This window comes from Ornithorhynchus anatinus, chromosome X4, assembly GCF_004115215.2.
Source record: "Ornithorhynchus anatinus isolate Pmale09 chromosome X4, mOrnAna1.pri.v4, whole genome shotgun sequence".
NCBI classification, from domain to species: Eukaryota; Metazoa; Chordata; class Mammalia; order Monotremata; family Ornithorhynchidae; genus Ornithorhynchus; species Ornithorhynchus anatinus.
This window is the reverse complement of record NC_041752.1, coordinates 485,278-509,671: the sequence shown is the minus strand read 5'-3', so window position 1 is coordinate 509,671 and position 24,394 is coordinate 485,278. Positions and strand designations below refer to the sequence as shown.

Sequence of the window (24,394 nt, the reverse complement as noted above, 5' to 3'; positions counted from 1 at the left end):
GAGAGGAAGCGGTGCACCGGGCTTAGACCGAGAACTTTGAAGCGCTTGTTCCCTCTCTGAGCAGCCCGGCCCTGGCTGGCTCAGCCTGGTTCAGGCTGGCACCGCTGCCGTGGCCATTCCGTCTGCTTGAGGGTGCCGTGGGCCAACAGAGAACCCACAGGCCAAAGTCCCTCCTCCCCTTGCCACCAGGAATGACCAGGTGGCCACGGGGCGGTGGGGGCGGGGGGTAGGCAGCACCTCAGTAGCCAAGGCTCTGATGCAAGGAGTGATCTAAGAACAGGGGGAGGGGACCCTTGGAAATGGAGGAAGCCAACATATTAAAGCGAGAGGGTTGGGAGGAGCTGGGAGAGACTCTGCTCTCCAGCCCGTGACCTACTGGATCAGTCACACCACAAGAACAAGGGACGTGTATTCCCCTTCTCCTCTGACTTGCTACCAGAGATCCAAAACCACATGGACCGCTGTCCTTGGAGCCCCTCGGGGCTGCTGGACTGATAATGCTAGAGCCTTGGAGGCTCCATTTGCAATTAACAGGGTGTTTCCAGGTGTCACGGGGGTTGGTGGTCAGACACTGGTGGAGTTGTGGTGCCTTGGAGCCACCGTTTAAAATGGCAGGGTGTGCGAAGTGACCCCCCGCAGAGTGCCAGCTCCTGAGAGACCAACCTGGACCTGGGAACCTACGCGTTGGAGCAACAGCTTCCCTAGAACCCGTCCAGAGCATTTCCAGGGACTCTGAACCCATCAGGCTGGCTGCGCAGTCCCAGGTGTGACAGGGAAAAGAGGTCCTCGGAGGAGTGGGGCTGCAGCTCGTCCAAGGATGCCCCCGCACAGTAATCTGGGTTTCCTGGACCCCTCGGTGGACAGATTCCTCTCTGCCCCGGCAGCTCTGAGAGTAGCCCTCCCACCATTTGTTTTCCCTCCATCTGCCCACGGAGCCCCTCCGATGTCACGGCCAGGGTGGACGACTCATGATGTCCTCAAGTTAACTCAGCGCAGTAAACAATGGCTGCCCTGAGCAAACAGTCATCTCTGCCCAAGTCAGTGTCCAGGGCAAAGGCTCAAGTGCGATAGGACGAGTCACAGGCCGAGTCCCGTCAGTGGGCAGGGACTGTATCTGTTCCCGATTTGTCCATTCCAAGCGCTTAGTACAGTGCTCTGCACGTAGCTCTCAATAAATACTATTGAATGAATGGAGTCAGGCTCACTGGACAGGTCAGGGGATGACCCAGGAACACAGGGCCGGCCAGTCCCAATCCAGCCAAGTTATTCCTAAGAAGCTTGGGTTTGGGGAGTTCATCACACTCATCACCGTTAAAAACATTATTGGGTACCTACTGTGTTCAGAATGCTGGGTTGGACGCCTGCTATAGCGAGCTCATTGTGGGCAGGGAATGTTTACTGCTGTATTGTACTTTCCCAAGTGCTTAGTACAGTGCTCTGTACACAGTAAGCACTCAATGAATACAACTGAATGATCGAATCAATGGGGGAAAAAAGAACTCAATATTTGCATAAATGCATCCGGGGTGGGGGGGTGATGAGAACCCCAGCTCCTCCACAGCTCTTCTGGAATAGGGAAGGCTTTGTGAGAAGCTTTGCATTTAGAGAAGCAGCGTGGCTCAGTGGAAAGAGCCCGGGCTTGGGAGTCAGAGGTCATGGGTTCGAATCCCGGTTCAGCCACTTGTCAGCTGTGTGACTGAGGGCAAGTCACTTAACTTCTCTGTGCCTCAGTTACCTCATCTGTAAAATGGGGATGAAGACTGTGAGCCCCACGTGGGACAACCTGATCATCTTGTAACCTCCCCAGTGCTTAGTACAGTGCTTTGCACATAGTAAGCGCTTAACAAATGCCATTGTCATTATTATTATTATTTGTGGCAGAAGGGAAAAATGGACGGAGGGTGGGAGGATCCCAGAACTGCCTGGGTAGAATACGGACGCAAGCATTCTGAACCAAGACCTGGATGTCCCAAGGATGGGGTGCGGGTTTGCCCCAGGACTCTAGGAAGGAGCAGTGGGGAGACGTGGGGCCTGAAGGGGGGTGGGGGGTCCCATTGGTGGAAAGAGCCCGGGCTTGGGAGTCAGAGGTCGTGGGTTCTAATCCCAGCTCCGCCACTTATCAGCTGTGTGACTTGGGCCAAGTCACTTAACTTTTCGGTGCATCTGGAAAATGGGGATGAAAACTGTGAGCCCCACGTGGGACCACCTGATGACCTTGTATCTACCCAGCGCTTAGGACGGTGCTTGGCACATCCCGTCTCCGCCACTTGTCAGCTGTGTGACTTTGGGCAAGCCACTTAACTTCTCTGGGCCTCAGTTACCTCATCTGTGAAATGGGGATCAAGACCGTGAGGCCCACGTGGGACAACCTAATCACCTTGTATCCCCCCAGCGCTTAGAACAGCGCTTTGCACATAGTAAGCGCTTAACAAATACCATCATTATTATTATACTAAGGGCTTAACAAATACCAAATTATTATTCTTATGCTTTTCAGCTCCACTGGAGTATCGCGTGAGCCCCCGGGGAGGGAAGGGATGTCAGTTCTCCCTTGCAGCCGGCCCTCGTCCAACCTCCCGGGAGCTGGTTGCTATGGCAACGGATGGGGAGGCGGGGACCAAGCGAAAGGCCGAGGGAGGGGGCGGGGTTTCCAGCCCGGAGGACTTCCGGCTAGAGCGTCTTCTCCTCTATGGTGACGCCAGGCGGAAGGGACCGGAAGCGGAAGTGTTTCCCGCTCGGGCGGTCCGGGGAGGGAAAGAAGGAGAGAGAGACGCCAAGGGAAGCCGTGGGGCTCCGGGGGCGCCATGAGGTCCGTTAGCTACGTGCAGCGCGTGGCTCTGGAGTTCAGCGGCAGCCTCTTCCCGCACGCCATCTGCTTAGGGGACGTCGACAACGATACGGTAGGGGCCGGAGCATGCGCAGACGTTTGAGAGCTCCCCCCTCCCCGCGGCAGCGTGGCGCATGCGCAGTGACCCGGAAAAGGGACGGGCAGGAAGCCGCCTTCGGAGCTGCGCATGCGCGCCCTCCTGCTGCATTTTTTTTCAATAACTTTATTGGTAGCCTGAAATAGGCAGACAAAGCATCAGGGCGCCTTGAGACTGCCCTAGTAATATCATGATGTTGGTATTTGCTTACTCTGTGCAGAGCGCTGTTCTAAGCGCTGGGGGAGATACAGGGTCATCAGGTGGTCCCACGTGAGGCTCACAGTGAATCCCCATTTTAATAATAATAATAATAATGTTGGTATTGGTTAAGCGCTTACTATGTGCAGAACACTGTTTTAAGCGCTGGGGGAGATCCAGGGTCATCAGGTGGTCGCACATGAGACTCACAGTAAATCCCCATTTTAATAATAATAATAATACTGTTGGTATTGGTTAAGCGCTTACTATGCGCGGAGCACTGTGCTAAGCGCTGGGGGAGATGCAGGGTCATCAGGTTGTCCCACGTGAGGCTCACAGTGAATCCCCATTTTAAAAATAATAATGTTGGTATTTGTTAAGCGCTTACCATGCGCAGAGCACTGTTCTAAGCACTGGGGGAGATACAGGGTCATCAGGTTGTCCCACGTGAGGCTCACAGTCTTCCTCCCCATTTTACAGATGAGGGAACTGAGGCCCAGAGAAGTGAAGTTACTTGCCCACAGTCACGCGGCTGACAAGTGGCAGAGCTGGGATTCGAACCCATGACCTCTGACTCCCAAGCCCAGGCTCTTTCCACTGAGCCACGCTTGGGGGGCTGGGGAGGGGCTTGACTACGTCTTCTTTGTGCCCCAGTGACCTCACCTGTCAAATGGGGATGAAGCCTGTGAGCCCCACGTGGGGCAACCTGATTACCTTGTAATAATAATAATGATGGTATTTCTTAAGCGCTTACTATGTGTAAAACACTGTTCTAAGCGCTGAGGGGTGATACAAGGTGATCAGGTTTTCCCCCGTGGGGCTCACAGTCTTAGTCCCCATATTTACAGATGAGGTAACTGAGACACAGAGAAGTGAAGTGACTTGCCCAGAATCACACAGCTGACAAGTGGCGGAGCCGGGATTAGAACCCATGACCTCTGACTCCCAAGCCCGGGCTCCTTCCAGTGAGCCATGCTACTTCTCCAGCCCGTCAAACGGCAGGGACTGTCTCTATCTGTTGCCGACTTGTTCATCCCAAGCGCTTAGTACAGTGCTCTGCACATAGTAAGCGCTCAATAAATACTGTTGAATGAATGAACCCCAGTGCTTAGAAATGTGTTTTGCACATAGTAAGGCCTTAAATAGCATAATTATTATTACTATTATTATTCCCCAATTTCCTGTTCCTCGGTCGCCCACCCCTGGCAGTGTGACCTTTACCCCCTCCAGCCCTGCGCACTGGAGGTCTCGTCTCTCACGTTCACTCTCCCCCTCCATCCCTTCAGCTTGCCCAGGCCCTAACCTTTTCCCCTACTTCTAATAATAATAATAATGATTATTTTTATTGGGCATTTACTATGCGGCAAGCACTATGGTAAGCGATGGACAAATGCAGCATCAATCAGTGGTATTTATTGAGTGCTTCCTATGTGCAGAGCAGCTTATTAAGTGCTTGGAAGAGTACATTAGGTCAGAAACAGTCCCTGTCCCGCATGGGGATCACAGTCAAAGAGGGAGAAACTGGCCCTGTGGAACTGGGTGTCAGAGACTTGGGTTCTAATCTCTGCCCTGCCACTTGCCTGTCCTTTTCAGCCCCATCATCGCCTTCTTCAACTTCATCTTCTCTCCTCTCCCTGTCCCCTGCAGCTGAACGAGCTGGTGGTCGGAGACACCACCGGGAAACTGTTTGTGTACAAGAGCGACGAGACACGGCCATGGGTGACCTGCGCCTGCCAGGGAATGGTGAGCACGCTCCCTCCTGCTGGGGCTTCGGCTGCCTCTCCCCTTTCCCTACTACCTTTCCCCTAACCCTGCCCAGTCCAACGTGCTCCCCTGGGTGGGGGAAAATAGGGACCCCAGTGGCCCGCAACCTTATTCCTGGCTTGTAAAATGAGTTCTCTTGGGAGGGGAGGGCTGGGGAGGATCAGGGTCTTCATCCCCTGTGTCCCTGAAAGTCAGGTGTGTGTCTCCCCTCCCCTCCTCAAATCTCTCACAGCTGACCTGTGTCGGGGTAGGAGACGTATGCAACCGAGGGAAGGTAAGAGCACTTCCTCTGCCGTGGCCTCACGGTTGGGTGGAGGGTGGGGGCGACAGTCCCAGCCTCAGGGCTCTTTCCGCTCTGTCTCCACTCCAGACTTCCCAAATTTCCAACTCGGACACCCCCCCTCCCCCCATCCTCCCCACCCCGACCCTTCCCTCCCTACTTGGGCCCCTCCATCCCCACTCCAGGCCCCAGACCTCCACCCACTGGTTTTCCCAGAACCTGGTGGTGGCGCTGGGGGCCGAGGGCTGGTTGTACCTCTTTGACCTGACGCCCGGCAAGACCTCAGACCCCCCCGGGCACCACGACGTGGCGGCCACGGCTGGGGAGGAGCACAGACCGGTCCACAAACAGCATATCCTGGCCAACACCAAGGTCGTGCTCATCAGTGATATTGGTGGGTACGGCCCCCTGGGTTTTAGCCCTACGGTCATTAGGGGGATGGGGAAGGTAGAGGGTGGGGAGGGGTGACTTTGTCCCATTTTCCAGCAGGCGTGAGGGCTCTTTCACCATCTTCCTGCTGCCCAGCCCAGGGGGAGATATGGGGAGTAGGATTGGAGCAGGGTGCAAGGATAGCAGGTTCCGGGACGAGCGTGGGTGTGGGAGCTGGCCCCTCAGGCAGTCGCCCCACGCCTGCTTGCTTTGTGCAAGTGGCTGGCAGGGCGGACCCTTGGCCAGAGCGGTGACCAGATGCTGGATGTGCCCTTTCTCTGAGAGCCCTGGGACTAAACTGACCTCCCCGGTGGGTGCTGCGGACTAGATCCATCCGTGAGTGTCTCCAAGCCCACTGACACTGAGGGACAGGAGCCGTGGGTGGCGGGGAGGATCACGGCTGACCCCTCCTTCCCGGGCAGCAGACGGGGACGGCCGCAACGAGCTAGTGGTGGGCTACACAGACCGTGTGGTGCGAGCTTTCCGCTGGGACTCCACGGCAGAGGGCACAGAGCACCTGGCAGGGCAGCTGGTGGCGCTCAAGAAGTGGGTGCTGGAGGGTCAGGTAAGCCTTGGGCGGCAGCCCCGGGAGCCCCGAGGTCCGGGTTCTGCGGCGACCTGCGGGGAAGGCTGTGGGCACTCCCGGCCTGGCCATCCCCAACCACCGGTCCCTGGGCATTGTCCGCCGCAGGTGGACAGTCTGCAGGTGACTCCCGGACGCCAGGGGACCCCGGAGTTGATGGTGTCCCAGCCCGGCTGTGCCTACGCGGTGCTCTTGGTCACTTGGGGCTCCGGGACCCCGGCCCTCCCAGACACCCCCCCTGAGGGCAGCCGGTGAGGCTGCTTCCCCAGGCTGGGTGGGATGGAGAAGTGGGGCGTTGGAGCAGGTGCTGGTCCAACGCAGCGCTTCCCCTCGGTGCTAAGACCCGGGGGGGATGCGGGTAGTGCCTTCCCGCAGTGTCCAGGCGACTCCGGGCAGGGGGGTGGAGGCGGCCTGCATGCGTTGCCGCCTCCCCAGCAGAGAGCAGCACGCCTCCACCGTCCCCTCCCCAGGGAGCCCTCCGCCCCGCGGGATGTGATCCCGCACCAGACCTCCGGACGCATCCACAACAAGAACGTCTCCACCCACTTGGTGGGCAGCCTCGGGAGGGGTGAGGAGGGGGCGAAGGCGGCCAGAGGGCAGGGGGTCTGGGGCGGGAGGAAGGGGGAGGGGGAGAAGTTGTGCGGGGCCAGCCCGGCCCTCTCCACCATCCACTCTTGTCCCCACAGGGCACGGCGCCGAGAGCAGTGGGCCGGGACTCTTTGCACTCTGCACACTGGACGGTGAGTAGACCCTCGCCGGCCCACCTTGTGACCACTGGCTCGAGGAGCAGGTGATCGCTGAACTGGGGCGGTGAGGTGACGGCTGACTCAGAGAGGCAGGGTAGCGGCCAGCCGGGGCCAGTATCACTGACCCCCTGAACCTTCTCCACACAGGGACGCTGAAGCTCATGGAGGGACCGGACAAGCTGCTCTGGTCAGTCCAGGTGGATCACCAGCTCTTTGCCCTAGAGAAGCTGGACGTCACGGTAAGGGGGTGGACCCGGCTCCTATCCTGCCCGCCACCCCCGGACCAGGCCCTTCTCCCATGGATGTCCTTATCCCTTTAACCTCTGGCTCCCACCCCCTTCCTTCCCCTCATCAAGATCCTCCGCCTCCTCCCCCCGCTCCAGGCCTTCCTCCTTGATTACTCCCCTTCCGTGCCCTCGCCTGTCAGCATGTCGGAACCAGTCCATTCTGAGTGGGAAACAGGTCCCCTCATAGGTGCGCTATCCCTCCCTTTCCCTCTTCCTTCTCTTCCCACTCGCTTGCCCCCGGTGCAGGCCAAGGTGTTGCACCCTGGCTGGACCTTGGAGGTTAGTGGGCTCGAGCGGAGTTGCGTGGGGAGGACCAGGCTTCTGGCTGATGGCGGCTGTGAGCCCCGGTTACTATTTTGCATGTTTTTCCCATGGCCTCCTCTTGCTCCTCTGTGGAGAGTCCTGGGCCGCCCTACTCCAGCATTGAAAGGAGACGATAACGGTCGGCTCCCTGAGGCTGGAGCCCAAGCCTTTGACCTCTGATGAACCCTCCTGGATGCCCAGTGCAACACTGTGCACGAAGTTGGTGCTTGGGGATGCCCAGAAAATTCCACTGAGTGATGGATTGACCTTGTGTGCCCCGTTGAGATCCTTATTACCTCTCCACTACACTCCCCTAGCTGTCCACTTCCCACCCCATAGCCCAAGTGAGTAGAGGGTTCAGCCTGTCACCCCACTCCCCTCTGGGAGGTCCTCTGAGGGACAGAGCTGGAGCTACCCAGAGCCCTCGGTGGATGGGCAGCCGGTGGCCGTCCGCTGCAGCGCTGTCTTGCGGTCCACAGCCCACCCCAGAGTCACCATCCAGTCAACACAAGCCAGTGACCTGAGCTCCCCCTCCCCCGCCCCAGGGCAACGGGTACGAGGAGGTGGTGGCCTGTGCCTGGGACGGGCAGACCTACATAATCGACCACAACCGCACCGTATCCCGCTTCCAAGTGGATGAGAATGTCCGAGCCTTCTGTGCAGGTGAGCAAGCCTCCCCTGTCCCCCGGGGATCCGGCCCAAAGATCGTGGCCCTTCAGAGGGGCCCTTCTCAGTCAACGATCGGGGGCAAAGGTCGATCCTGCCCCTCAACCCGTCTCCAGGGGACCTTGGTACCCTCTGACCTCTCCCTGCACCTCCGTAGGCCTGTACGCCTGCAAAGGGGCCCGCAACAGCCCGTGCCTGGTGTACGTCAGCTTCAACCAGAAGATCTACGTGTACTGGGATGTGCTGCTGGAGCGCATGGAATCCACCAACCTGCTGAAAGTGCTGGAAGCAGAGCCGGGCTACCGCCCGCTGCTGCAAGAGCTGGGCGTCGGTGAGTGCCCGGGGGGCCGGGGGAGCTGAGCCTCAGGGAAGGCTGGGGGCTGGAGAGGCTGAGCATCACTGAGGGTGGGAGGTCACGGGAGCTGTAGGGCGGTGCTTGGGCCCGGGGGACCTGGGGGTCAATGAGTACAAGGGAGACCACCCCCCAGTAGCCTCTTCCTTGTACAGATCCTGATGATACCTCTGCAGTCCGAGCCCTGATCCACCGCACGCTGTACAGCCCACAGCTGCCCCTGCTGCCGCCCAGCCCGCAGGCCCCCTCCTAGCCGGACATCCCCGGCGAGAGGCATCGCCGGTGAGGGGCAGGGTGGGGGGGTGAAGGGAGCCCCTCTGGGGCCCAGGGTTGGGGGCAGGGCTTCAGGAGGCAGGCTGAGAGAGCGCTTGTGGTCCTCCAGCCCCAGCTGGACCCCACCCCTCATTTAAAGACATCGAACCAGGCCTGTAGAAGGACCACTTGTACCTGGTGGAAAGTGCTCGAGGCTGGGAGGCAGGGAACCCAGGCTCCAGGCTGGCCTGCCAGGGGACCTCACAAGACCCTTAACTATTCTGGGTCTCAGTTTCCACATCTGTAAAATGGGGATGAGGTCCCTGCCCTCCCTCAGACTGAGAGCCCCATCTGGTCAAAGAACGGTGTCATGTTGAGCACAGTGCTGGGCGTAGCCGTTGAATACACTGGGGTCTTTTGTCACTGTAGAAGGATAAACCTCCAGGACGGTTTATCCCAACCCATCTCGGCTTAGTGCAGGGTGTGAGGTGCGGGCGGGGGGCAGATTCCCAGCGGGAGGTCGGCAAATGGAAGCTAGAGAAAACAGCATTTATTTGAACGGAAGGCAGCTGGGGTGGGGAGAGGCAGTGGAGTAACAGGGAAGGAGGACATGGGGAATTCAAGCTAGAGAAACCAACTGGGTGGGGGACAGTATGTTAGGCACCCTGGTCCCCTAACCTCCTCCCCGCCCATGCTCAGAGGGAGGGACAGAGCGTCTGAGGGGGTCCAGGGTAGCTGCGCTCTTTTGAAATACACCGAGACCAGTGTGGGGGGCAGAGGTAGGCCGCTCCCCACCTCCTTCCACTCCTCCCCCTGCAGTTGGACTGGGCCCGGACCCACTGTAGGGAGAGGGCAAACCTCTTTCTGTTTGTCTAAAATATCCTAATAAATTGAGGCCCAAGAGTCAGGGGTCTGAATTACCTGGGTAAAGAGCTAATCCTGGCCGAGGCTAAACTACCCAGGGGATGGAGCAGGGACCTGAGGGCTGGAGCCTCAGAGGAGGGGCGGACCGCTCCCCTCCCGCCCCCAGCTCGGCACTCCAGGGCCCGTGAGAAGGAACAGACCCGGGTCCGTTCTCACCTGTTGGGGGTGGGAGAGGGGAGGCGAAGTAAGCCTGGGGGGCTGGTAACCACAGGTGGGCCACCCCCCAGCCTCTTGGCCGGCAGGTGGGGGCAGTGGAGGATGGGGCAGGGAGAGCACAGTGATCCCCGAGTGGCACCTGGAGGACGAGGCGGGGGGCGGCAGCCTGCTCTAGCCTCCCTACTGTGCTAGTCGCGACCTCGGGCGGCTTTGGTGAGGGGGGTGGGGGGTATAGACCGGGAGGAGAGACGCTGTCCCTGTTCCTCTTTCTGCTCCCTCCCCTAGGAAGCAGGCAGGGGTGGGGGAAGATCCCCACTACGGCCCAGTGTCCCCAGAAGGTGGGGGCGGGCCCGGCTCCCGGCGGCCCGGCAAGAAGGGCAGGTCCGGGCAGGGCCCGCGAAGCCGCAGGACGCCGCGTTCCAGGTCGATGCAGCACTGGCAGACAGAGGGGGGGAGGAGGACCGTTCGGTGAGCGGAGGTGACCCGGGGGAAAGGGACGGCCCCCTCCCTGCTCAGCCGAGCCGCTAGCCCCTCATCGGGGGGCCGGAGCAGGTTGAGGCAGGGCCGGGACCTGGAGGGACTGGACCCCGGTGGACGGGAGCTGAGAAAGCGGGACCCGGGGCTCCAGATTCCCCTGCTCTGCTCGCAGCTGCCCGGCCCCGGCCTTACCTTGAGCGCCTGCAGCGTCCGGAGTCCCAGGCGGAGCTCAGGGCTGTCGTCTTCTAAGGGAGAGGAGAGAGGGAGGGGGGGTGTCCAGGGAAGGAGGGAGCGATCCCGGCCGGCCCTGCCCCCCTAGCCTCCGGGATGGGGTCCAGGGCCTGGGCTAGCACCGGACCTGGGGGCGGGCCCAGCCTGGAGGAGAAGTTGGGTGAGTGGGCAAGGGTCTCACCGACTACCACAGCCGAGCAAACCACCGTCTCCGGCCCCAACTGCAGCTCCAGCTGCTCCATTCGGGGAGGGGTCTCGGCGGGGAGCGCGTCTCCTCCCGGGGGTGGCTCCTCCAGCCTGGGAACCGAGGTGGGCGAACGACAGTTCATTCATTCAGTCGTATTTATTGAGCGCTTACAGAGTGCAGAGCGCTGTATTAAGCGCTTAGAAAGTACAACGCGGCGATAAAGAGAGACCATGCCTACCCACAGCGATCTCACGGTCTGGGGCGGACGGTGGGGGGGGGTGACAGACATCAATACAAGTAAACAGGCATCGATATAAAAAATTATAGATATATACATAAGCGCTGTGGGGAGGGGGAGAGCAAAGGGAGCCAGTCAGGGGGACGCGGAAGGGAGGGGCAGATGAAAGGTGGGAACCGCAGCCCTTCCCGTTCTCACCACTCTCCCGACGGTCCCCAGCGCTTACCCCAGGCGCCGGAGGCAGTCCGCGGAGACCAAGTTGTGCGGGATGCTTGTGTCCACCGCGGCCGTCAAGCCCTGCTGCCCGCACTCGAAGAGGGGGGAACGGGATGGGCCCAACGAGCCACCGCGGGGGACGGAAGGGACCCAGGGGGCCCCTCCCCGAGTCGGGTTCGGGTGGGGAGGGGGCCTGGAACCAGGATCCCGGGTCGGGGGGGAGGCTGCAGGCCCTCGGCCGAAGGGCGAGGAGAAAGGGAGGGGAGGACGGGGTGAGGGGATTCAGGCACTGGAGGGGGGAACCAGAGTTGGGGGGTGGGAATCGTGTCAGGACCGAAGCGGGCCGGCAACGGGGTCGTTGAGGGACGCGGGGGTCCCCAGGGACGTCCGGCTCTCCCTTCCACCCGCCCCCTCCTGTCCACCGGCACCCCGAGGGACAGAAATGATAAGGATGGCATTTGTTAAGCGCTTACTATGTGCCAAGCACTGTTCTAAGCGCTGGGGGGAGGGGGCGGTGCAAGGTAATCAGGTTGTCCCACGTGGAGCTGACAGTCTTCATCCCCATTTTACAGATGAGGCAACAGGCCCAGGGAAGTGACTTGCCAAAGGTCACACAGCTGATAAGTGGCGGAGGGGGGATTAGAACGCATGACCTCTGACTCCCAAGCCCGGGCTCTAAGAGGGCAGGACCGGACGGGGGCCGAGCGGGACGCTCAAAGTGTAGCCCTCCGGGGGTGGGGGGATGGGAGCAGGCCCACGGAGCATGCGTGGCCCCTCACCTTGCAGTGGACCAGCAGGGCGGACGCCTCCCCGTCCGGACTCCGGCCTCGGCCCCGCGGCGGTGGACAGTCGGTACGCAGACGGCTCAGGTCCCCCTCCAGTCGACGTTGGATGACACTGTGCGGCTGCTGGCTCCCCGGGAAGGGGCTGGGGGTCAGGGGCCCGGGGGCGAGGCGCCCCCCTGCCCCCCTGCCCCCCTTCCCTCAGCTCGGTGCTCGGGCCAGGGGGGGAAAGGTCCGGTCTGAAGAACCGCTTGACCTCAGGGGTTGGGTGTGTGAATGTGTGGGTGGGGAGGGGTCTCCCCGGTGGGGCCCCTGTAACGGCGTGGGAGGGTCTCGGCGGGCAGGGGGGTGGGCGGGGGCCTTGTTTTCGCGTCCCTGGAGCTGAGGCTCCTGCCGGGATTCCCTCCCTCTCACTTCCCGCTCCGTTGCCACAGCTGACGTAGTATATTCCTTGATCTTTAATGAGGTCCGCTCCGGGCCCGCCCGCCGGTCCTTCCGCAGGGGAGCCCGACTTGGGAAAGGGCAGAAGGCCGCCGGGACAGGCCCCTATCCCCTCCCCGCAGCCCTCCCTACCTCTCGGTGGGATGCAGGTTTCCCCCCCGCACCGTTTCCCCCACCCCCAGGCCTGGTCTGACCCCCTGCCCCCCCACGGGGCCCGGCCACCTTCCCGGCCCACAGCCCCTACTCCTCGGGGAGGGGGCGGTCCCACTTGACCAGTGTCGTCAAAGAAGAGGTCGGGATCCCCCCGGGGTGTTAGGAGTGTGCGGGCGGCCAGTGGAAAGTGAAGTTGGGGGGGGGGATGTCCAAGGGACCCCCCCCCCCCCCGACCCCCGGGAGTGTGGTTCCCACGGTTTAAGTTAAACCTTCCTCCTCTCCTCCGGCCCTGCCTTCGGCTTCTGCCCCCGTCCCTGCCCCGCGGGCCCAGCGAAGAGGCAGCCAGCCTCTCCCTCTCCCCTCGCCCCCCGTCCCGTCCCCCTCCAGCTCTGGGTCCCAAGCTCCACACCCCGTCGTCCGGGTCCCCTGGAGTGCGGTCTAGGAACCGGGATTCGGGGGAGGATCCAGGGAGACGTGCCGAGGCGGAATCTCCTCGGAGTGAGGGGAGGCGGGTTGGGGGCCGAGGCGGGGGGACGGGGACGGAGGGGAGTCTCACCAAGTCCTTGGACGTGCCCAGCCTCTTGAGGCTGTCCAGGGGAAGCAGGTCGGCCGAGTCCTGATGGGCGAAGCGACTGGCCTGTTTCAGCCGTCGCTGCTGGCTGAGAAGGGCCGGTCGGGGTCCGGGCCCCGGGGCCTCCCCGCCGCTCATGGCCCCTCGAGAGAAGCGGGGTCCCCCGCACCCCCTCGTCTCCGGCTCCCTGTTTCGGCCCTAGCGGCTTCACTTTCACGCAGCCTCCCCTTTCCCTCCTGCTGCCTCTCTTGACGTCCCCGTCCTCCTCTCCCCTCCCACCCGCTTTCCCTCCTCGTATCCCTGGCCGCCGGGAGCAGGAGGGACGAGGAAAGAAATAAGGGACGTGGGGAAGAGCCGCATCATACGGCAATTTCCAGAGCTTGCGGTAGAGGGGGCCTGGGGTGGGGGCGGGGAGAACGAGGTTCCGGAGGAGCCGGTGGGGACAGCGAGCGGGGTCGGGGTCGGTGAGACCCGGGCCGACCCCCGCACAGCTAACGGGAGGGTGCGGGATGGTGACTTTAGGTGTCCGGGAGCTTAGCGGGCTGCGGCTCCCCAGGCCTTAATCCGGGCTAACCCAGGACCGGCTCGGGCTGGAGTCCGGCCGAGGGCCTGAAAACTCCTCAGGAGGGACTCCTCGACCCCCGGCGGGTGGGAGCGTCAGTTTGGGATGGACTGGAAGAGCAAGAGAGGGTAAGCCTGGAGTCGGGGTCCCCCACCCCCAACTCCAATCGCTTTAGGTTTAACACCTGCTCCCGCCCCAGTGGACGGGGAGTCCCTCCGGGGTCCCCTCGCCTCCGCGGAATTAGCATGGAAGGGCAGGGGGTCACAGCAGTTAAGTGAGGGCCCGGATTCCTATAGAGGCGGAGGTGAGGGGGAGGCTGAATAACGCCAGGTCTCTGTCTCCGTGCCCCGTTGCCACCCTATTCTGACCCTTGGCTTACCTGCCAGCCTCAGTGCCCCCTTGCCCTTCCACCTCCAGACCCCTTCCTTCCTCCAGGCAGCCCCACTGGCCCTGGAGTCCCCCAACTGAGCTGGGAGTCAACCTCTCCCTCTCCTGTCCTCTCTCTCCGCTTCCATACTCAAATCCACCTCCTCCCTAGTCCCCCTCATCCCCATTCTGTATCCGCCCGGCCCCACCCTCTCTTCCTCCCTCGCCCCTCTCTTCCGCAGAAGGGACGCCAGGACTCCAGGTCAAAAAATTTCCACAGGCGGCAGGCCTGGAGTCGCAGAGGAGAGTGAGGGAAGCCGGGTTCCAATCTCACCTCCTGCCCTGACTGTGCTGAATCCTCTGGTCCCCTTAGGGTGGGGTTTAAGTCTCGGTCTTCCCTCTCCCTCACTGGGTATCTTTCTCTGGGTTCTAGGAGGATGAGAAGAAGGGAGAAAGAGCCCTGGGTTGGGAGTCGAGGCACCTGGGTCCTCTTAATATTATTATTATTATTGGAAATAATTATTAAGCTTTGACTAGGCGCCAATCGCTGTACTAAGTACCAGGATGCACACGATGCAATCAAGTCAAACCCAGTTTCTGTCCCAAACAAGATTTACAGTCCAAGGGGGAGAACAGGCATTGAATCTCCATCCTACAGAGGAGAAAACTGAGGCATAGAGAAGTTAAACGACTTGACCAAGGTCCCATAGCAGGCAATTGAGTGAGATTAGAATCCAAGTCTCCTGACTCCCAGTCCTGGGTTGTATCCACAAGGCCATGCTGCCTCTACCTTGCTCCTGCCTCGCCTGCCCTGACTCACTGCTCCTGGTTAAGTTTCATATGCATGTGGTGATGGAGGTGGTGGAGGTGGGGAGAAACAAGGGGACCCTCGTGTCTGTTACCATGGTGCCTATGCTCGATGCTCAATGCTAACCCTTTTCCCTTGCATGCCCTGCTGTCCCGGAGCCTGGGGGCTCCACCCCCCGGGGTGGGGAGAGGAGCCGGTGGGCCTTTTTGGGCCTCTTCAGCCCCACAGTCACTCTTACCCCAAGGGAGCTGGGCAAGAGGGGCGGGGAAGGCCCCCGGCCCCTCCTCCAGCCTGGCTTTCCCTCCCCGGGGGCCCCTGACCCTCCAGCCATCCCCTCCAGTCTTGTTGGCCCAGCCCCGCCTCCCACCAACTCTACACATTACAGGACTGTCCCCCTAAATTACACCTCATCCAGCCTTTATCTACCAACTGAGGGGCGGGGCTGGGGGCGGGCGGTAGGAGCGGACTCTTCCTCTTGCCCCACGTGTACCCCCAGTTCCAGGCCAGGCCAAGTTGGAAATGATCCCTGGCAGCCCCCCTAACTTCACTCTCTCTGGTCCTGGCCCGGAGGCAGGGAGATCAAAGAGATCAGGAGTCATTTGCGGGTCCCAGGCTCTCCAGGGTGTGGAGGGCCTTGGGGGATGGAGGCTTGGTGGCACTAGGCTGTCCTGGGCCCCCTTTCCGCCCAGCCCCCCGGGCCCGGCCGCCCAACCGAGCGGCCGCCACACGGGAAGCCATCCGGTTGCGGGCCAGCAACGGGTAGTGCCACACTACGACCGAGCTCCAGGGGATGCTCTGCTGTCGCGCTGGTTTCTGCCTCGTGCTGCGGTCGGACGCCAGGCCGGGGAGCCGGGTGGGCTGCAGCTGGAGGCCCGGTGGTCCACGCTGGCTGCTGACCGACACCTCCTGGAACGGGTCCCTGCAGGGAGAGGCGGGCGGGGGGAGGTTGACCTTTCAGGGAACTCTCCGTCGGCCCACTCTCCCGGGATGAGTAAGAACTGGAACAGACAGAAGCTTTGGTTGTGATATGGTGAGGGCATTGGCCTGGCGTTTATAGTCCATTCTCGATTTTCCACGGTTGGAGGGGCGAGCAGAGTAGGGGTCATGGATAATCGAAACCCTTAAATAATCCAATCTCTCCCTTTGGGCTAATAGTTTCAACTTTCTCATTCATTCATTCAATAGTATTTATTGAGCGCTTCCTATGTGCAGAGCACTGTACTAAGCACTTGGAATGTACAATTCGGCAAGAGATAGAGACAATCCCTGCCCAGTGACGGGCTCACAGTCTAAACGGGGGAGACAGACAGCAAAGCAAAACAGAGCACAACAAAAACAAGACCTCATCAAGATAAATAGAACCAAGGAGATATACAACTTATTAACAAAATAAATAGGGTAATAATATATACAAATGAGCGCAGTGCTGAGGGGAGGGGAAGGGGGAAGAGCAGAGGGTGGAGGAGGAGGAGAGGGGGAGCAGAGGGAAAGGGGGGACTCAGTCTGGGAAGGCCTTCTGGAGGAGGTGAGCTCTCAGTAGGGCTTCGAAGAGGGGAAGAGAGTGAGTTTGGCGGATGTGAGGAGGGAGGGCGTTCCAGGACAGGGGTAGGACGTGGGCCGGGGGTCGACGGCGGGACAGGCGCGAACGGGGGACCGTGAGAAGGTGAGCGGCAGAGGAGTGGAGTGTACAGGGTGGGCAGTGGAAAGAGAGAAGGAAGGTGAGGTAGGAGGGGGCAAGGTGACGGAGAGCTTTGAAGCCAAGAGTGAGTTATTGTTTCGTGCGAAGGTTGATAGGCAACCACTGGAGGTTTTTGAGGAGGGGAGTGACGTGCCCAGAGCGCTTCTGTAGGAACCGCCCCCGCTCACCCCTCCAACAGGGCTGTCATTAATTGGTGAAAGTTTTCCCATCTTCTTCCTGGTTCCGTCCCTCTCCCCCCTCCTCAGTCAATCAACCAGTCGAAGCTCAGTCCGGTCGTTGAGGAGAGACAAGGAGGCTGACTTCGGAGAACTCGGAGGGTGGGAACTTGGGGCCTCCGGCCTCTCCCACCTTCCCTCCCGCCATGGGTTTTTGGGGTCCGGGGTGAGTTGGGGCACAAGCCACTCCAGCATGGAGTGGGGAGATTTCTTGTGGGAAGCAGGAATGTTTGAGCAGAGTCATTTGGGTGTCATGTTGGGGAGGGGAAGGAATCCACTGGGTGTCGCGGCGCTGGAGGGGAGAGTCGCTTGGGTTTTAGAGGGAGGAGAGGCAGCCTTCTGAATGTCATGTGGGGGGGAGAGGAGAGGGAGTGGCCAGGGTTTATTTGGGGGGAAGGGGGAGGCCCCAGCCGTTCCCCAGCACAAGCTGCACCCTCAGAGGGCCCCTTGGTCCTCACCGCCTGCAGTTCCCGGGCTGCCGGTTGCGGCCCTTGGGGTCCAGCGGGGGCACCCTCCCCGCCGTCCTCAGTTTGAGTTTCTCGGCCTCCCGCAGCTCCTGCAGCATCTGCGTCACCACCTGCTCCTTCCTCTTGGGGTCCAGGAAGAGGGGCTGGGTGGCGATGAACTGCAGGTAGGTGTGGGGCGCTAGCCGGGAAGGGGGAGGCACGGCGACCCGGGCCGGGGGGGTGCCCTCCCCGCTGACTGCCCCGCAGCTCCCGGCCCCACCCTGCAGGCAGTTTGGCCCCTTGCCGTCACGGAGCCAGTTGGGCTGGGCCGGGGAGATGGGGGGCAGGAGGCGGCGATCCAGCCACGTGGGGTTGCCCGTCGTGGCCCGGCCGGGCTCTTCCTGCCAGTGCCGACGAAGGCACTGGCGGACCTGGCTCTTGATGCTGGTGCAGGGCGGCCCCCGCAGGACCAGCTGATGGTAGGGGCGAGGAGAGAAACCGGGGAGCCCCAGATGCAGCTTGGGGTACAGGAACTCTCGCTGGACACATGGGGGGTCCCTGGGGAGAGGGCTGCGAGCCAAGTTCATCTGCGAGAGAAGGGCAGGAGGAGCTCAGGAGGGTGGCATCCCTGCTCCACCTCTTGATCTCCCAGGAGTCCCCCCCTTGCTGGGCTCCCCCTTGCTGCATCAGGCTGGGATCTCTCCTGGCTCTGCCAGACTCCAGCAATCACCACCAGCCACCTGGCCAAGGAGCAGGGCAGTGACCAGAACCCCCGTCCCCACCCTCTGGGAGATTCCCGTGGACTCTGGCCTGGCGGTGCAGAGGCAATGCCTTTGGGCTCCACCAGAGCGTTGGGGCGGGGAGGGGCTCCTCCGTTCTGGGCCGAGGTGCCCACCTGCTGGGCCGAGGCCGGTCTGGGTGCACGGAAGCTGCTTTCCCTCCTCACGGAGCCTCTGCCGAGCAGTGGGGCCGGGACCCCATTGTTTGCTGGTGGCGGTTGCCACGACAACAGATCCCTCACCTTCACCCCGCAGAAGATGAAGGGGCGGGGAGGTCTGAGGCCTTCTTTGCCCTGGCCCCTGAATGGACCAAGCTGTCCCGGGAGCCCCGGTCCTGAGTTTCCCCGCACCTCGCGGGCTTCTGGCCGCTCGATCAGTCTGCCCTCCGCCTCCTCCAAAGAGGAAGCCCAGGCCGGTAAACAACTATAACTACCAGGACCGGGAAGCTAAAACACTGTTGGGGTCACCCCAGATTCGCCGATCCTCCATTCTTTACCTTGACCTCCTCTTCATCCTGCCCCTCTGCCCTCCTGTGGCCAAGTCACAGGAGGAGACTTGAACAGGGTCCACAACTGCCCCTTTACCTATGTTCTTCCTTTGATATCCACCTCAAGGCACTTGAATCCTTATCCTTATACCCTGCCATTTCCCTCACCTGTAACTTATTTTACTGTCCGTTTCCCCCTCTAGGCTGTAAACTCCTGGTGGCCAGAGATCGACTCTATTATTTCTGTTGCAAACGCTTCGCGTGGTGCTGTGAACGGAGTAAGTACTCAATAAATACCACAGATTGATGGAGCCCCTTTTCTCCAGCTTCCCGCATAAACCAGGCCGACCCCACACCACCATCGCGTCCACCCCATCCTTTATTGAGAAGGTAGTTACAGTAGTGAGAGAGGGCAGGGCACGGGACAGGGCCGCGGTAGGCGGACCGAGCCCAAACCAGCCTGACCGCGGCCGTCGGCCCCTCCCTGCAAGGAGCTAAGCCTTAGTTTCCCCCTCTTGGACCTGCTGCTCCACAAATTGGTTCCGGCTGGAGGGGGAGGCCCGAGTAGAACCCTAAAACAATCCTGGGCAACACAAGCTGGCGTGGGCCCGTGCAAGGGCAGAGGGCGATTTAGAATCAGAGCATCCGGATGCTCTGCCAGGTGGATGCTGTTGCTGCCGCCCTCCGCCCTCGAGTGAGAGGCGGGAGCCACGGCCAGGAAGATGGGTGGGGTACGGGGAACCAAGGGCAGACAGAGCAGCTGCCCACCTCAGGCCCAGGCTGGGGTGGGACACCCCATTCGCTCCCGGTGCTAAGCTGGTTAGAGTCCGGCTCCCAGCGAGGCAGCGGGTGCGTGGGGTACGGGGAAGTGTGTGTGTGTGTTTGTACACGCGTGTGCACGGTCTGCAACTCCCGGGGTCCGAGGCTGAGTCAGGGGAGCGCATGCTCTACCGTAGCTCCGAGAGGAGCTGGGACCAGCTCAGGTTGGTGGGGGGCCCCAGCTCCTCCTCCTCCAGCCCAGGGAAGCTCAGGTCCAGCAGAATTTTGCTGAGGCTGTTGTTCATGGTGTCCAGGATCAGGCTCTCAGTCAGCCCCGGGGGGACCAGAGGCTCCAGCAAGGAGCCTGGGGCCGGGACACGGGGGGCTGAGGTGGGCGAACCAGGAAAGGGGCTTGGGGGCAAGAGCTCGGAGCTGGGGAGCGAATGGGGCGAGCCCAGGAGGTGGGTGGGGCACAGGTCGAGGAGGCTCGTGGAGTCAGGGGGGCAGGAGCCCAGGGGCGGACGCACTGGGCTGAAAGGCAGCCCCGCGCCCCCGCCGCTCGGGGGGCTCAACCCCCAGGGGTCAGGGATCTGCGGCAGGAAGACCTTGCTGGGGGTGGAGGAGATGGGCAGCTGGCAGTGGGCGCCCTTGACAGGCGTCTGAAAAGGGCCTGCCTGGCCCCGGGGCCGCCCAGGCCCAGAGGCTGGGGAGTCGGGCGAGGCCGGGATGGCGGGGGCGGTATCGGGGAATAGGAGGTGGGAGTCTGGGCTGCCCGGCTGCTGCGTTGGCGGCTGCTGCGGCGGCGGCTGCGGGAGCAAGTGCTGCTTGCGCCGGGACCGGGTCCTCTCCCTGCGCTCACGCCGGCGCAGCAGCAGGTCCGAGGCACCACGGGGAGGGGACGGCGGGGACGGCGGCCTGGGGCCCGGGTGGGACTGGGGGCCGGGGCCCGGCTCCTGCCAGGGCAGGGGCGGGGAGAGGCGAGTGGAAATCCAGGGGGCCAGGGGCGGGCTCTCCTCCTTGATGGGACGGGGGCGCGGCTCGCCCCCCTCCCCGCCTTCGCTGGGGGTGGGCAGGCCGGGGGCAGGCAGGGAGAGCTCCTCCTTCCACGAGCCGGCAGCGGGAACGGCCGAGGGTCCCGCCGCCGCCAGCGGCACCTGAAACGGCATCCGGTGGGACAGAGTGAGGCCGCTGTGGCCGGCCCCCTGTCTCCACGCCCTGCTCTGCTCTCCCCTCTCGAGCGGGGACCCCATGGGGCCTGTAAACTGACGGGGAAAACTGAGGCGAAGGTGGAGAGTGGAGAGCGTTACCTGGTGCGGCACTGCAAGCCCAAGTTCCCTTGCCCGCCTCCCCACCGGCCCCCGCCTCGCGGAGAAGGCAGACCCCTACCTTGGGGGCGATGTGCACCTGCTTGCTGTGCCGGGTCAGGTCGGGGCCGACCAGCCCGGGTTCCAGGGACAGCGGCACCTTGACCGAAGGCTGCAGCATCACGGATGGGCTCACCACGGATGGGTTCACCACGGACGGGTTCACCACGGACTGGCTCACCGGGAACTGGATGGGGACCAGGTAGGAATTGACACGGGGGAGCAGCGGCTTCATTTTCCGGCCTGGAGCAGAGGAAGAGACCAGTTCATGGATAGTTGCGCGGAAGGCGCGGCCCTGAGCGCGTAGGAGAGCTCGGGTTGGTGAGGAACTGAGTCGGGGTCGGGCCCTAAAGTAAAGAGGAGAGGGGGGAACGGGGACGCGGGTGTGGGAGAAACTGACCCCCCCACCCCAAGGCCCGGCCCTTCCCCTGACTCACGGGAGCTCAGCGGGGGCTCCACCTTGACGCTCAGGGGTCTCTGTAGCTGGGGGAGGGGCCGTTTCTGCTGCTGCGGTGGGGGCGGTGGTGGGGCCAAAGGGAGGAGAAAGGACCCCGGGTTAGTGGGGCAGGGCCTGGGGCTGAGGGGCCAGACTGTCAGAGTGCCGTGCCATGGGCACAGGTGGGCAAAGCTTCTCCCCACGGCCCACCAGCCTGCAAGGAGAAAACCAGGCCCTGGCAGGAACCCCATCCCTGGCGACCAGCCTGAGGGCAGCGGGTATGAGCAGCGACAGCCCCAGAGGGCAGAGAAGAGCGAGGAGGCGAGAGCGGGAGAACGAGTGAGAAACCGGTCTGAGGCACGGGCCCAGCCTGGGCCCCCGGCCTCACCCCCGCCGTTATTGGCCCCAGCTGAGATCCTCCGCCGCAGGGCCAAGGTGTGGGCAGGCGGGCTCCCGGGGCCGGGAACCATGGGCCCGACAGACAGGCAGGAAGCGGACTGGTGGTGGCGAGGGTGGGGCAGGAGGGGTGAGGTGGGGCCCAGCGCACCCTCCCTTCCCCCAACCCCGAGCGCTTCGTCCCCCAACTCCCCCGGAGTTGTGCTGGAAGCAGAAAGAGCAGGCAGCCAGGCCCCGGGCCAGAGGGAGAGAACCTTACTGAGTCCGACTGCTCGGGCAATGGTGGAGACCCCAGGTCCAGTGGCTGGTGGCAGCAAGGCGTTGTGGGAAGAGAAACAAAATGATAGTCAACCAGGCCTGGCACCTGGCTTTCCCTCTGCCCGATAGGGTGGGCTGGGCTGGCTCTCGGGCTCTGGGGGGTCAGAACCGCAGAGGACAAATCGCCGCCCCCCACCCTTTTGGACGGTCGTGGCAGCCCTGCAGAGCTCTCACCTTAAACACCTGGTCCAGCGTCAGGTACCGATTGGCCTTGGGGTGGATGGTCCAGAAGGAGACTTTGCCGGTGGCCGGCGTCTCCCGCACGAACATGTCATGGAGGGAGAGGTTGTGGCGGATGGAGTTCTGCAATGGCGTGCAGTCGTGACCTTTGACCACGGGGCCCCCGTTGAGATTCCCCTCTCCCCTCCCCCCAACCGCCAGGGTCCCAGATTCCCCCCCCCGGTCCCCGCGCTACCTTCCAGCCGGGCTTGGCGATGTGCTTGAAGTAGGGAAAGTGATCCTCGATCCAGGTGTAAATGTCCTTCAGGGTCATGCGCTTTCGCTCCGTGCTGTTGATGGCGAACTGGATCATGGCCATGTAGGAGTACGGGGGCCGCTCACACACGGCGCTCGGCCACGGGGACGTCCCCGCTCCCTCCTCCACCTGAGGGACAGAAACAGGTGTTTCAGCTGCTCCGGCAGAGGACGGCCGACCTCCGGGCCCCCGCCCGACTCCCAGGACTGACCCCGGCACCGGCCCCCCCCCGTTTTAATCCCGCTGCTAGAATATCGCACCCAGTAGCCTCGGTTTCCCCCACTGAATGGTGGAGAGATCATCCCTCGCCAGCAGCAGGCACGGGTGTTACCGGCAGTTTCCCCAGAGTCCGGGCAGGGACCCTCCCCCGCTCCCCGCCACGGCCCACTCCTCATCTCACAGACCAAAGGGGTGGGCAGCGGGCTGGATGCCGATGTGGATTCGGGACAGAGTCCGACACGGGTCGAGACCCCGGCCCGGCCCCGGGCTCACCTGGCCCGGGGTCTGCTCCAGCTTCCGGTTCTCCTTCTCCTCCGGCTCCTGCTTGATGTCACGGCCGGGCCTCAGCCCACTGGATCTCATCTTCCCCAGCCACTGGATGTTGGTCAGGCTCTTGTCCAGCCCACCGCCCGCGGCCTCACCTCCAGCTGCAGGGACACAGGCCCAAGCCCCCACTCGCTGGCCCGCCGCCCCGACCCGGGGTTCGGGGGTAGCAGGCTGAGCCGGATTGCCGGACCCGGACGCCGGCGGAGACTCGGAGACCCGGACTGCTCGTCCCCCCCCACCCCCGAGAGGGGGTCCCCTGTCCCCTCCCGGGTCACCGCGCCCCGCCATCCAGGCTCCCCTGCCCGCCCAGGGTCCCACCGCTAGCCACCTACCGCCGCCTGCCTGCTCCAGTCCTGGCCCACAGCTGGCGTCAGGCTGCTGGGCCAGGCTCCCCACGCCCGACTGCCCAGCCCCCTCTCCCCCCGGTGGGGCCGGGTGGGCAGGGGTGCCCCCGCTGCTGACCAGGATGAAGCGGCTGGGGCCGCCACTCCCCCTGCCCTTGGCGGTCAGCGCGGCGATGACGCTCTGGACGTCAGCATCGGCGGGGATGGCCACCACCTGCGTGTCGGCCATGGTGGGGTGGTCGATGACGCGGATCCCGGCGGGGAACCGCAGGGGCCCGGGCGCTGCCCCTTCCTGGGCGGCCGCTCCCTCCCGGGCCGCGGCCGCCCCGTCCGGGGGCACGAGGTCCGGGGACGGCTCGGGGCGGGGGGCGGGCGGGTCCGGCTCCGGCTCGGCGGCGGCGACATGGCGCGGCGGGAGAGGCAGCCTCCGTCTCTTGAGGATCAGGGGCCGGCGGGGGCTGGTTTTCATCGCGGCTGCAGACCCCCCCTCTCCATCAAAGCTCCCAAATCGGGCCCTGGAGGAGATGGGGTGATGGGGCGGTGAGTTGCAGGCCAGCGGGGACCAGGCCACTGGGAAACCTGAGAGCAGGAGAGGAGGCCAAGACCCGAAGGAACCCCAGACCGGTCCTGTCTCCTCAAACTAAGCCGTCTCCAGAGAGGGCGAGGGTCCTCCAGGCATCCCCTTACCCCCACCCCAATCTCTCCTGGACCCGAACCTCGACCGACCTGCTTGGTCCACCACCCTGCTGGGATGGATGCCCGACCGGGGGGCGGGGGAAGGCCGCCCCATGGCCGGGGCCAACGACCCCCTTTCCCCAAGCTCCGCCTCCGGCCCCGCACAGACCGAAGCCACGGTCCTAGAAGTGTGACCTAAGCCACCACCCCATTCCCTGGGCCCCGGAAAACCCCCTTCCTCCCGTGAAAAGGATCCCTGGGCCGGACGGGGAGTAGGGGGACCAGCTCTCCAGTGGAGCCTTGGGGGCCCGGAGTGGGCAGCACCCCGGAGCCGCCCTGCCCCCCTCCCCCAGTCCGTGCCCATCACCCACCCCGGCTGTGCCCTCCTGCCCCTCGGCCGTGTCACCCCCGCTCCTCTGGGCCGGTGTGCCCACCCCCCCGGGGGCTCGGGCCCCGCCGGCCTCACCTCGGTGCCGAGGCCTCGGCGCTTGGGGCAGGGGGAGAAGCCCGAGGAGCGGGCGCGGCGGGGCCGGGCCTCCTCCGCCTCCCGGCCCGGGCG

The 24,394-nt window shown here is 63.0% G+C and overlaps 4 protein-coding genes across 7 annotated transcripts; 1 reads left to right on the top strand and 3 right to left on the bottom strand.

Moving 5' to 3' along the window:
• The first annotated feature begins 2,724 nt into the window (after positions 1-2,724).
• ITFG2 (integrin alpha FG-GAP repeat containing 2) lies at positions 2,725-9,687 on the top strand. The gene is made up of 12 exons (XM_029054382.2): positions 2,725-2,900; positions 4,770-4,865; positions 5,119-5,160; positions 5,383-5,560; positions 6,021-6,160; positions 6,287-6,429; positions 6,649-6,746; positions 6,865-6,918; positions 7,072-7,163; positions 8,060-8,177; positions 8,338-8,511; positions 8,688-9,687. Exons 1-12 carry the CDS (start codon positions 2,805-2,807, stop codon positions 8,783-8,785), a joined length of 1,329 nt encoding a protein of 442 aa, XP_028910215.1. The 5' UTR covers positions 2,725-2,804; the 3' UTR covers positions 8,786-9,687.
• NRIP2 (nuclear receptor interacting protein 2) lies at positions 9,320-14,226 on the bottom strand. Of its 2 annotated transcripts, none has more exons than XM_029054387.2 (6): positions 13,146-14,226; positions 11,993-12,118; positions 11,224-11,306; positions 10,754-10,869; positions 10,534-10,586; positions 9,320-10,299 (listed from the first exon to the last, which is right to left on the bottom strand). In XM_029054387.2, exons 1-6 carry the CDS (start codon positions 13,296-13,298, stop codon positions 10,180-10,182), a joined length of 651 nt encoding a protein of 216 aa, XP_028910220.1. In that variant the 5' UTR covers positions 13,299-14,226; the 3' UTR covers positions 9,320-10,179. The 2 variants fall into 2 exon arrangements, with proteins under 2 accessions (XP_028910220.1, XP_028910219.1); XM_029054386.2 differs by having other exon boundaries at positions 11,993-12,121; positions 13,146-14,224.
• Positions 14,227-15,296: 1,070 nt separating this feature from the next.
• Positions 15,297-18,213, bottom strand: TEX52 (testis expressed 52). The gene is made up of 3 exons (XM_029054384.2): positions 18,152-18,213; positions 17,269-17,843; positions 15,297-15,815 (listed from the first exon to the last, which is right to left on the bottom strand). Exons 2-3 carry the CDS (start codon positions 17,841-17,843, stop codon positions 15,485-15,487), a joined length of 906 nt encoding a protein of 301 aa, XP_028910217.1. The 5' UTR covers positions 18,152-18,213; the 3' UTR covers positions 15,297-15,484.
• Positions 18,214-18,883: 670 nt separating this feature from the next.
• Positions 18,884-24,383, bottom strand: FOXM1 (forkhead box M1). Of its 3 annotated transcripts, XM_029054379.1 has the most exons (9): positions 24,302-24,383; positions 23,149-23,675; positions 22,763-22,917; positions 22,211-22,399; positions 21,970-22,098; positions 21,737-21,781; positions 21,083-21,152; positions 20,668-20,888; positions 18,884-20,435 (listed from the first exon to the last, which is right to left on the bottom strand). In XM_029054379.1, the coding sequence occupies exons 2-9, from the start codon at positions 23,627-23,629 to the stop codon at positions 19,470-19,472; spliced, it is 2,256 nt and encodes a 751-aa protein (XP_028910212.1). In that variant the 5' UTR covers positions 23,630-23,675; positions 24,302-24,383; the 3' UTR covers positions 18,884-19,469. The 3 variants fall into 3 exon arrangements, with proteins under 3 accessions (XP_028910212.1, XP_028910214.1, XP_028910213.1); XM_029054381.1 differs by lacking the exon at positions 21,083-21,152 and having other exon boundaries at positions 20,668-20,832; XM_029054380.1 differs by lacking the exon at positions 21,737-21,781.
• Positions 24,384-24,394: the final 11 nt, after the last annotated feature.